Genomic DNA, 11472 nt, shown 5'->3' on the forward strand with positions numbered 1-11472 from the left:
CAGAGCAAAACTGACCTGGAAACGCCGGATTAGATCGGTTCCAACCAAATCCCAATCGAATCCAAAATAGGTACAAATCTCTGATATCTGATATCAACAAAAAAATAAAAAAAACACACACGAAAAAAATGCAAAATCAAAACCCTCGCTGTCAGAAACATGCAAAACTTCTTCTAAAAGACCGATCGAATGAGCGGAAAAATATTTCGAACCCAACCCAAAAGAAGCATAAAATAACAATAATCGAAGAACAGCAAAGCAAAGGGCTCAAGATTTTGAACAACAAAACCAACGAAGAAAGATGAAAACAGAAATCAGAACGGCAGACGATGGAACCCGAGGTATGCGAGAGAGGAAAGAGGAAAGGCAAAGAAATGCCTAGAACGATTCTGCTCTCCGTTTGACAGCAAAGCAAAAGTAGCAAAGTTGAAATAACAACAAAAAAGCCGGGGCAAAAAGGGAAGTACACTGTTAATGAACAGTAACTTTTGTGTTGAGTTTTAGTATGTTTATAATTTCTAAGTATACGGATTTTTTTGGCAATTGCTAATCGCAATGGAACTCCTTTCATTCCCAATTTCGTCATCACCCACTGGTGGTACTCCTCTCTCTCTCTCCCTCGCCTCTCTCTCTCATAGGCGCCCACACACACACACAGACACACAGAGTCGGGAAGCAACATAATCTATAGCTTCTCTGCTCAGATAACTCTAAATTCTTTGAATTTGTAACCATTTTCCTGTCGGTTTCTGATAATCTCTGTTGAATTAATTGATGTCATCAGTGACGGTTAACGCTGCTTAATTTTTGGTTTGGTTGCATTGATGTGTATTTCTCTGTAATGAGTAGCAACGAAATTGGGTTGTTGTATTAATTTTTTCATTAGTTTAGTCTGTAATTCCCACACCAAATGAAAAGCTTGACTACATGTGTTTCTACGGTCAAGTTATATTTGTGGAATTATTAATTCTTAAGTCGAGTTCCAAATGGGGAACAGAACAATTTTTTGTGTTGGAACATTGATTATATTGTTAATTCTACGGATGCTAAGTTATAATCGAGAATAGTTCATCGAAATTTAGTGTTTATTCACATGGGCAAAGCTTAATATTTATACAAGATACATGAAACTAGAAGATGCATGATAGGAAATGACGAGAAATAATAACCAATGGAATTACCCATGCTACGAATAATAATCAACTATGTAAACAAGGCCCGATAGAGGGTGACTGGTGACGATGGAGATAATTAGGGGATTTAACATAAATCAAACCGTGGCATGCTTTTGTAATGTCAAATGAGGTAAATGGTATAATTTTTCTTATGGGAAGAAGGCTTCAGAAACTCTTTTGTACCGTTTTACACTCTGTCGTAGTTAAGAGATACGTGCAGGACATGATAGTTAATCACAGGACTGCTAGATCTCATTAAGTTTTATAAATTTGAACTGATATTGTGTGTTACATTGGAATGGAGTGAAATTTAGTCCAGATTGTGCTTTGAACTGGCAATCGAATTGTGTATCATGGTTCGGTTGGGCTTATGAAACAGTTTGTGCAAGACTTGAGCTTGAGCCTGGCCAGCTAGTTTATAACAAGCTAAATAGGAGCTTGTATCTGTTCGACCAATAGGCCCCTACATTTCCTTGTATATTATATATTATTCTTCTAAATAATGGGAAAGCCACTCTTGTGCTGTCTTACACGAAATGTGTACTGTGGTATTTAGTCTGATAGTTGTGATTGCTACTGTCTTAGGGAATGCGTTGTTTTTGGTACGAAAGCATTTGTGCAAGTGGAAGAGCCATAGTAGATTTGACTTGGATGCAAAATTTGTGAGAGACAGAATTTTGAATAAGAGTTGGCGACGAAGGAGATGTTTCTCTGAAAAAGCAGAAACTCCTATTTCTTGTTCGAATGGTACAGGGGAGGATCCCTTTATACCTGTTAATAAGAAATTAAGTGATGCACGTGTGATTTATGCTGTAGCTCCTGCCATGGGCCATAATAAGGTACCACTCAGCTGGTCAGTTTTGCTGTTTTAGTTCATTTCTTTAGAACTCTTCTTGTTTTTCTTACACTTGCTAGCATTGCATTATGTTCCTTCCAAGTTATATTTTGCGGCACACAACAACGCTTGTAGATGGAGTTCAACTCAATCTAAAACCTTTAGTTTAGTTGCACATGGCAGCATGTTTCGTACATTTATAAGTCTATACAGAGATACATGCATTAATACCTACCTACATATATAGAGAACTTCTAAAGAGGATGCCCTTTTTTTCCCTACAGATTCGCATTAGAATGATGTTAGTTGGTGATAAACTGTATGGAGACCCTAGACTTCTACTAGTCTCGTGTTGCATTAGTATTTCCACATTTGGATGCTTTTAACTGTTTAGCGGAAGTAGATTCTCTAACCAGAATTTTTTTGTTCCCATCCCAACCATTAGTCCGTTGGTTGATTAGCTCTCCAAATTATAAAAAAGTTTTCCTTGATATTTTTCTCTTTCATTGATGGTTGTAACGTTTCTATGCTCGTATCTTTCTTTCATGTCACTGTATATTCCTCGACAACTCCAATTGTTTTTTGAATTTATTACCGTAACAGGAGGCTCATCCAGAATCTCATTTTAGAGTTCCTGCAATAGTGAATGCTCTTGAAAAGTTGGAGCTCTCGCCTAAGGTGAGTCGCTATACACTATTTTTATGTCATTTTTGTGCCATTTTTCACTGTGACTTGAATAATTGACTGTTTATTTATCAACATTAGTTTGACAAGCCGAATCACGGAATATCTTACAGTTCTCTATAAGAAAGTTTGATAAACTATGGTACGAATGCTTGGTGGCTGATGCAAAAATTAACTTAACACACAAATTAAACCCTCTTGTTGACAATTGTAGTATGGATAAGTAGGGATCGTTCTGCACCGGGGATTAGGAGGGATTGCTAATCTACTCTAAACTGACTTAGAAACACAAAAATAAACAAGTTCTAATTAATATGACTCAATAAAGTAAAGTGGGGGTTGGTTTTGGACGAAAATAAGTAAAGCAAAACAAAAACAATTTAAACAGATTCTTAGACAAATTTAGGTGAATTGATGGGTGATGGGTTAACTAGGGGGTTCTTCTCCACACATGACACACTTACATTCAAATTTGATTTCCAATTGCTTCTTTCAATAAACCATGAACCTCAATGCCCTAGGTTAACTGTGACAGCACTTTTTTAACCTTCAAGTTTTCCTTAAGTTATTGAATTGGATGGGAATGCACATACAACAACTCAAAACATTCTCTAAAAGTCCCTTATGTGAAAAGCACAATAAAGGTACAATCAAAGATCATTAAGTTTCATGAAAACTATAAGCATTGACAAGACAATTGTAACTATGAAAAGCATGAAACTTTTGCCAAGAATTCACTTAACGTGATCGTTTATAAGCGACCTCCACTACTTGCAAATATAAGTTTGTAACTATTAGGTGAAACTCCCTTATATTTTAGCTTTAAATCCTTGCATGAAAACTAAGTGTGCACTCTTAATAAACATACAAGAATAAGTTATCAATCAAACGGTTAAGCAAATTGAATTCACAACTTATGAAATAACAACTGAAGGTAATCAATTCATAATGCAAGTATAATCATGGTATTGAATAGCCCCCTAGCCAAGAAGGGCTTAGTTCCTCATAAATGCAAAACAAAGATACATAAATTTAGACATTGAAAACAAAGAATGAAAACACCTCAAAACGCTCCAGCAATCCAACTTGAATGGCAAGAACGTCCAAGGGTCTCCTTCCTTCTTCTTTGCTGCGGCACAAGGGATGGGTGAAGGTTTTTGTGGTGATTTGTGGTGGTGGATGGATATAGGTTGGTTATGGTGAAGGGTGGAGTCATTTTTTTAGAATGGTGCGGCAATAACATATATATATAGGAGAGGGTAAGGCACGGTTTTGATGTGTTTTAGGGAAAGAAATAACTTAGCTATCTTGTCCTATAATTAAAAGTCAAAAATCAATGGAAAATAGGCAAGAAAGGTGCAGGAATTAAAGAGAATAGGAAAGGGAAATTCGGCAGAATTTGTAGGACAAATTTTAGGAATGTGTTTCGGGTCAGAAAATAGGCAAGAAAGGATATAAGGTGCGGCATAGGATAAGGGAGAAAGGGAAAGGAGATTTGGGACACAAAATAGGGAAGAAAACAATCCCCTTGCACGGCAAGGCATTGGACAAAAACAGGAATGTGTTTAATTGCAGGAACTAGGAAAACAAGAAAGGGAAACAAGGAAGGTAAAGTAGGAAAATAGGAAGGTGGGTGCGGCAAAGATTAGGGATAGGTCTAGGTCTTCTAGAAGCATTTATTTAGTGTCCTAAAATATTTAGGAAGCCTCCTTGCAGCTGGAACATAGGTAAATTAGGATTAGGAAAGTGTAGAGCCAAAGATGGAAACCTTCACAAATGGAAATCTCCAAGAATAGAAACTTCCAACTTTAGAAACTTTGGCTTCCAATTTTGAACTCATTGTTCTTCATTTTCATTTCTTCATTTCTTTCATCTCATTATTCATTCCTAGCCTCCTTTGATCTTCAATTTCGTCCATCCACCTTGCTCCAAGCATAAGCTATCCATTCCTTGCCCAAATCTGCTCCAAAAGACTCCAAAATGCACTTCTTTGCCACTTTAACCCTTTGGACCTACAAACACACGAAAATGGCTTGAAATACTAAATTAACTATGAAATAACAACATAATTGCATAAGAACAAGCTAACTAAGTCGCATAAATATGTTCCTATCAGTGGCCATCTCCTTATCATTGTAATTGGATTTCCTATAAGGTTCAGAAGTGCAGACGTCAATGCACTTGAGCTGATTAAGCAGCCACTCGAGCAGTTGCTTGTTTATTTGTCAACGTCAATCAGTCTGCTCACAAGCTAGACCTTAAACCCTAAGCCTTGGTCGATAGTTTTCTTTACTAATGAAATGAGCCCTGCTCAGACTAGAATAAAAAAATGTGTAAAAAGTACAATAGAGATTACCTCTAATGCCTAAGCTCAAAACAGAGACTGTATACCTTAAACTAATAAACCAGGGTTTGAGTCGAAAACTTGGAGAAATAGCTATGCGTTGATCTTGTGGCCCTAGATAACTAATTAAACATAGTCACAGACTAGCGTTTTCTTTTATGGGTGTTCAATTAGCCGACAGTTCATGGGCCTTGCGTCTATATCATATTTTCTTCATGCCGAAAAGAAGACAAGCCCAGATGATTGGGAGTGGCATTACTTCCCTAAACTCATATAGGTGGCATGAACTACCCCTATAAACATGCCTATTAACAGCCATAACTCAGCCTCCTCGGTTCATTATAGGTACCAAGAACTTTTACCTTAGGATGGAGATAATATTAACCTTTTATACTTCTTCCAATCAGTACATATGATGTGCTTTACTCTGGATTTGATTGATGTTTCAACTGATAAGTGCCACCATTGGTGATCATTGGAAATGGCTATAGTCTTATCCCCTTTGATTTCCAACACCAAATCCCTTGCAAGTCCTTTGGTTAACATATCTACTACTTTTTGACATGACTCATGATATCATTTGGTAATAATACCCACCAATAATCATTTGCCTCACATAGCTATTTGCCAATTCAATATTGCTTGACTTTTATTGTAGATTTGGAATTAAGTTCCTGATAGAGTTGCTTGACTATCACAATGGATAGATAAAGAAGGAATTGGCTTAGGCCATGTGCGTATCTCTATGAATGAGTTCCTTATGCCTATGATTCAAGTTCTATTTTCTTAATTAAAAATAAAGCATTTGAAATTCCGATCTTTTTAAATCCTATATTGTTTCATACCTCAGTTTCGTGGCTCAAATGTTATTGAACTTGAAACTTTCAAGTCAGCATCATTGGATGACATAGCAAGTGTTCATACAAGAGCTTATGTATCAGGCCTGGAGAAGGTATCTTTAAATTACCCATTGCAGTTTTATTTTTCTAATACACTATTTTTTTACCCCCTCCTTTTCACCACCCCACCTTATTTGTCCCTCTCTTGGATTGTATTATGTGCCTGAAATCTGACCGAATTATGGATAGAATTTTTTTGTTTACTGTTGCTAGTGTTTCTTTGAGGAGGGGGACGGTGTTAATGCAAAGATTAATTTCATCTTTCATCTTGAAATTTTAAGAATTTAATTCACCAACATGCTCCTTGACATTTTGCAATTGACGGAGATGTTTCTTGTTCTATTATGTAATTGCTCGTTTTGTCCTTGAAGTTGAAGTGCGCTGTACTTGACATTCTTTTTGTTAAATACCATGCTTGCGTGTTGAGTGAATGCATTCAGATGATCGAGGAGCAGTAAAAACTTATATTCTTCTAAGCAATGTATTAAAAGCGTGAGGCGTGGGCAAGACGTCCAAGGGATAGCCCAGCCTAGATGTGAGGAGAAGCCTCACAGGACCTAAATTTTTTAATATATACACTGAGCGTACACATATTATATTAAAAAAGATTATTAATCAATAATTACCCTGAGCACACACATATATTAGAAATACATATACACGCATATATATACATATATATTATATATATATACATATATATATATATATATATTTTATATATATATATATATAATAGAGGATGAAAAACACAATGAGCACACATATAACAATGCACGCAAATGGCACACACATCCATTATATAAAAAATAAAAACCAGAAAACAAGGCAGAGAGATGATGGTGCAAGGAAGAGGTATGAGGTATAGTTAAAACCCTACCCAAAATTTGGGTTTGGGAGTTTTAAAAAAATAAAAAAAAAATAAAATAAAAAAAAAATCCCCTGAGGCATTCCTTCCGGTGCCTTCCGCCCACTCCCTCTAAACAGAGGCGGCAACCCTCAAGCCCAGCCTCACAGGGCGCCTAGACGCGTCCTGAGGCGAGCCTTTTAAAACATTGCTTCTAAGTTAGTGTATAGAACTTAGTATTGCTAAAATCATGCAAGCCTTACATTGCAAAAGAGACTCCTTATTCAGTTGTACTAGAAAATTTTGTGGAGGCTGGATTGCATCCCTTATTTTAGGTCTTTGCTTATCTCAACCTTTCCTTGCATATGGTATTTTCTCTTTCTTTTCTATAAGTGAATATACCACATTGACAGTACTGGAAATCTATTGGCACTGGAACTTATTTTGTTTTGTTTGCTGATGTCCCCACCTGTAGAGATTGGACAAAAGCCCTTGTATAGGGTTCCAAACCTGTGCTTCATCAAATATCCCATAAATACAGGTAGGGGCAAGACTAACAAGCGAGAAACTTGATTGGTTAAAAAAAAATAAAAAAACAGGGCTGCGCTCACTTGTTAATAATATAGGGCTTTTTCCATCGTAATATTATGGAGGGATACAAAGACCTTTTGTCTACTAGGTGCAATGTATTAAAAAATTAGCATTGTGGGGCTATCAAGAAAACAGCATCTACCAAGTGGGAGTGGGCTATAGACTAGCCTAGGCATTTGGAGGCGCGCCTAGGTGCTTGAGGCGTCGTCGAGGCGCCACCTGGGCGTTTGATATTTTATTCGTCGTTTTGGGCAGGGTTTTTATAAAAGTCATGCTAATTTTATGTTTCTAACTTAGTTTTTATTAGTTTATTGTTACTTTATGATGTGAAATAGAATAATAATAATAATAATAATAATAATAGTCAAATATTTGATTGCTTGGCATGCTTACTTGATTGTTTTACAAAGTATTATATTATATATATATATATTTTAGGTACTGTGAGGCTATCGCCTCATGCCTCGTGGCTATCCATAAACGCCTTGGCTTTGGCTTTGGCTTTGCCTTTGCCTTTTTAACATTGACTAGGGGCCTTAGTTGTTGAGGATTTTCTTAGAATGGACAACTCTGATGGTACCCCTTTTTTATTTGTCATCTTATTGTTCTCTTTCTCTAACCCGAACTTGACCTCTTCCTTCTGCCAACTTACAGGCTATGGATGAAGCCTCACAACAGGGAATTATTTTTATTGAAGGTTCTGGACCAACATATGCAACTGTTGATGTAAGTGTTGCGTTGGACATTTCAATAGTTTTCATTTCTCTCCAAGCTCGTGGAAATTTAACGAACTGTATTTATCGGTTGAATACCAAGCAACCCATCTGTTTACCATTTTGCTTATCCAACTGTCCTGTTAATAATGTAGACGTTCCAGGAGTCCCTTGTTGCAGCTGGAGCAGGAATTTCCTTAATCGATTCAGTGGTGATTCCTCAATCAGTGTCTTGGTAATATATGTTAAGTATGTGTGCTGAAGTGTATAGGCAATACATTTGCATTTATATTCAATTGATTCTCCCCTTCTTTGAGAGAAAATAAAGGTTTTTATTAGTATAAGATCCCACATCGCCCAGGGGAGTCGATCATGTAAGCCTTATATGTATATTCTCATCTCTACCTAGCACAAAGCCTTTTGGGAGCTCACTGGCTTTGGGTTCCGTAGTAACTCCGAAGTTAAGCGAGAAAGGGGCTAGAGCATTCCCAGGATGGATGACCCAGGATGGATGACCCACTGGGAAGTTCTGCTCGCGTGAGTTCCCAGAAACAAAACCGTAAGGGCATGGCCGGGGCCCAAAACGGACAAAATCGTACTACTGTGGAGTTGAGCCCGGGATGTGGTGGGGGCCCGGGCCGGGATGTGACAAGTACCATCTTACACTACATCCTATTTCATATCTCAGGTCGCACAATCAAAGATCAGCAAGAGTCCACCTATAGGTTTTGCTTTGATAAGACCTCCCGGACACCATGCTATTCCAAAGGGTCCAATGGGGTTTTGTGTTTTTGGAAATATTGCAATTGCAGCTCGTTATGCTCAGCGCGTGCATGGCTTAAAGCGTGTCTTTATCATCGATTTTGATGTCCATCATGGGAATGGGACAAACGATGCTTTCTATGAGGATCCAGATATTTTTTTCCTGTCAACTCACCAAGTAAGGATTCGGTTTGTACTACTTTGATGCATTTTTGTCTTCATATCTAGTCATGTATTCTTGTTATGTTCATCTCTTTTTTGGGTCAAACTTGTTATGCTCATCTTGATAGGTTGCTGACTGGGCTAGTGACTCAGCTCAATTAGTTAGTTGTTATAACTAATAATGGGCGGGAAATATAGTAAGTAGTTAGGGTTGTTGGCGGTTAGCTTGACGGCCACGGAAGCTTAGTGCTATATAAAGAAGAATTGTAAGGAAGAAGTTGTTGAAAAGATTGGTTGTTCTAGTAGTACATTGCTTTGCTATACATTGAGTAAGACGTGAGGTTAGGGTTCTATCATTGGTATCGAGCCAGTGCATTCAACCCAGCTTAATCCTTCCTCGTGTATGACTCAATTGGCTCGAGGAAAATCATGGAGAATCGGGTATCTAATCTCAAAAAGGTGCTTGCTGAAGTGCAGGGCGAGCTCAGAGAATTAAATGTCAATTTGTTTGGTGCCAATCTCATACATATGTTTTGCGAATTAAGGAGTAGTTACCCTGAGACCGCATGATGCGGCTTGAAGTTGTTTTCTTGTATTGAATCAGAATCTTTATTCGCCAAAAAAGAAAATAAGGTACTCAGGCATACCACGCAGAACGACAACATAAGCATAAAAAGAATGACCAGTGGCAATAATGACAGAACCAGAACCAAAGACCATATTGCAGCAGCAACTTCATTACAGATTAAATGCTATGGAAGTTAGAATGAGGGAGAAGAAACAAAAACTTTCTTACAAGAAGCCACTGTGTACCCAATGGTTTCTTAGTAGAAAAAAAAAAATCTGAAATTGTTAATATTGGAAGACCAAGTAATAGCTGTTAGGTTGCAGCCAGAAATTGTTTACATCAACACTCACACTTGGTCCTTCTTCACAAGTAGCCTCTAACATGTGAAGTTCAACTTATATTAGGAGGTTTTTCTAGTGCAGGAATTTGAACTAATGGTCTCCTGCTCCGATACCATGTAGAGTTTGCTGGTTTACCATTACTCTGAAAAGTTTAAGCTGTTAGAAACTTAGGATGTGAGCCAACCGTTATTTGGTGTTCTAATATTAGATCTGTTTCCTTGAATTTATTTATTGCCACTTGGAATTAATGTGAATTTTAGATGTTCATTGGAGAAATACAGATTTATTCCTTTGTTTATTTGTTGATTCAGGATGGAAGCTACCCTGGAACTGGTAAGTTTGACGAGGTAGGTCATGGCGATGGGGAAGGAACAACACTAAATCTTCCTCTACCTGGAGGCTCAGGTGATGCTGCCATGAGAGCTATCTTTGATGAAATAATTGTACCATGTGCTCAGAGGTTTAAGCCAGATATCATTCTTGTCTCTGCCGGGTGAGTGTACGTTCCGGGAAAATCACGTTATGCGCAAAGCCTCAATTGATTTCACAATTGAATTCATTTTTATTACTCTAAAAAACTCTAGAATGGACATCTCATTATATGCATATCGTATCTGGAATTGTTTTAGGTACGATGCTCATGTATTGGATCCACTAGCTAGTCTGCAGTTCACGACGGGAACATACTACATGCTGGCATCCAATATTCAACAACTTGCAAAAGATGTATGTGGGGGTCGATGCGTGTTTTTCTTGGAAGGAGGGTACAACCTCGAGTCGCTTTCATATTCAGTGGCTGATTCATTCCGAGCCTTTCTTGGAGAACCGAGTTTGGCGTCCGAGTTTGACAACCCCGCCTTCTTGCATGAAGAGCCATCAACCAGGGTTAGGCAGGCAATTCAGAGGGTGAAACAAATACATTCCTTGTGAAGAAAATATCATATATTTTTTTTACCTGGTTTCATGTGAAATTGTCGGTCAATTATGTGTAGGGGCCACGCTACAACAGCAATATCCCACTTAATCCAATACCTTTTGTTTGTAATGGAGCTGTAGACTACATTGTTGTACCGACCGCCTATTGAATCGAATAGAGGTGATACGTACAATCTCATATTAATCGAAATTATTCTAACAACGCAAACTTCTCGTCATTCGGGAAAAATAACTGAATTATCATGGAACTATTGTGGCAGGTACACAATTTCATATCACTAACAGGTTAAAGATGAAACATACAGTACACGTTTTACATGTCTCGCAATTAGAAAAAAATTCTCCACTCAAGGTATTAAACATGCACCAATGTTTTATTACATAATTATTTAGTTGCTAATTCTAATATTTTTATGCCACTTAATATTACGGTCTAATGGTATTCTTCTTCACTTGTAAGTGAGAAGTTTCAATTTTCACGAAATGCGAATTTGGACTACATTATTGCTAGCTTATCATAAGACTTAGCCCACTCCGCCACCCTCTTAGTGTAAATAATATCATTTATTAAAAATAAAATTATTTTATTTTATTTTATATACAACTATATATTTA

At 37.4% G+C, this 11472-nt stretch overlaps 1 protein-coding gene across 4 annotated transcripts; it reads left to right on the plus strand.

The window, feature by feature from the left end:
• Positions 1 to 423: 423 nt before the first annotated feature.
• On the plus strand, positions 424 to 11065 carry LOC103401786 (histone deacetylase 14, chloroplastic). 4 transcript variants are annotated; one of them, XM_008340503.4, is made up of 9 exons: positions 424 to 595; positions 1761 to 2014; positions 2614 to 2688; positions 5889 to 5990; positions 8030 to 8101; positions 8244 to 8300; positions 8777 to 9028; positions 10233 to 10414; positions 10551 to 11065. In XM_008340503.4, the coding sequence occupies exons 1-9, from the start codon at positions 556 to 558 to the stop codon at positions 10849 to 10851; spliced, it is 1335 nt and encodes a 444-aa protein (XP_008338725.1). In that variant the 5' UTR covers positions 424 to 555; the 3' UTR covers positions 10852 to 11065. The 4 variants fall into 4 exon arrangements, with proteins under 4 accessions (XP_008338725.1, XP_070678522.1, XP_070678518.1 ...); XM_017323353.3 differs by having other exon boundaries at positions 526 to 598; XM_070822421.1 differs by lacking the exon at positions 8777 to 9028.
• The last annotated feature ends 407 nt before the right edge of the window (positions 11066 to 11472 follow it).

Source organism: Malus domestica, chromosome 01, assembly GCF_042453785.1.
Source record: "Malus domestica chromosome 01, GDT2T_hap1".
Lineage (NCBI taxonomy): Eukaryota > Viridiplantae > Streptophyta > Magnoliopsida > Rosales > Rosaceae > Malus > Malus domestica.

Excerpts from the sequence above, each read along its gene's own strand:
- LOC103401786 (XM_017323353.3), top strand. The coding sequence starts at position 556 with ATGGAACTCCTTTCATTCCCAATTTCGTCATCACCCACTGGTG. Across the intron at positions 2,689-5,888 it reads AGTTGGAGCTCTCGCCTAAG|TTTCGTGGCTCAAATGTTAT; the intron begins GTGAGTCGCTAT and ends TTCATACCTCAG. Across the intron at positions 9,029-10,232 it reads TTTTCCTGTCAACTCACCAA|GATGGAAGCTACCCTGGAAC; the intron begins GTAAGGATTCGG and ends TTGTTGATTCAG.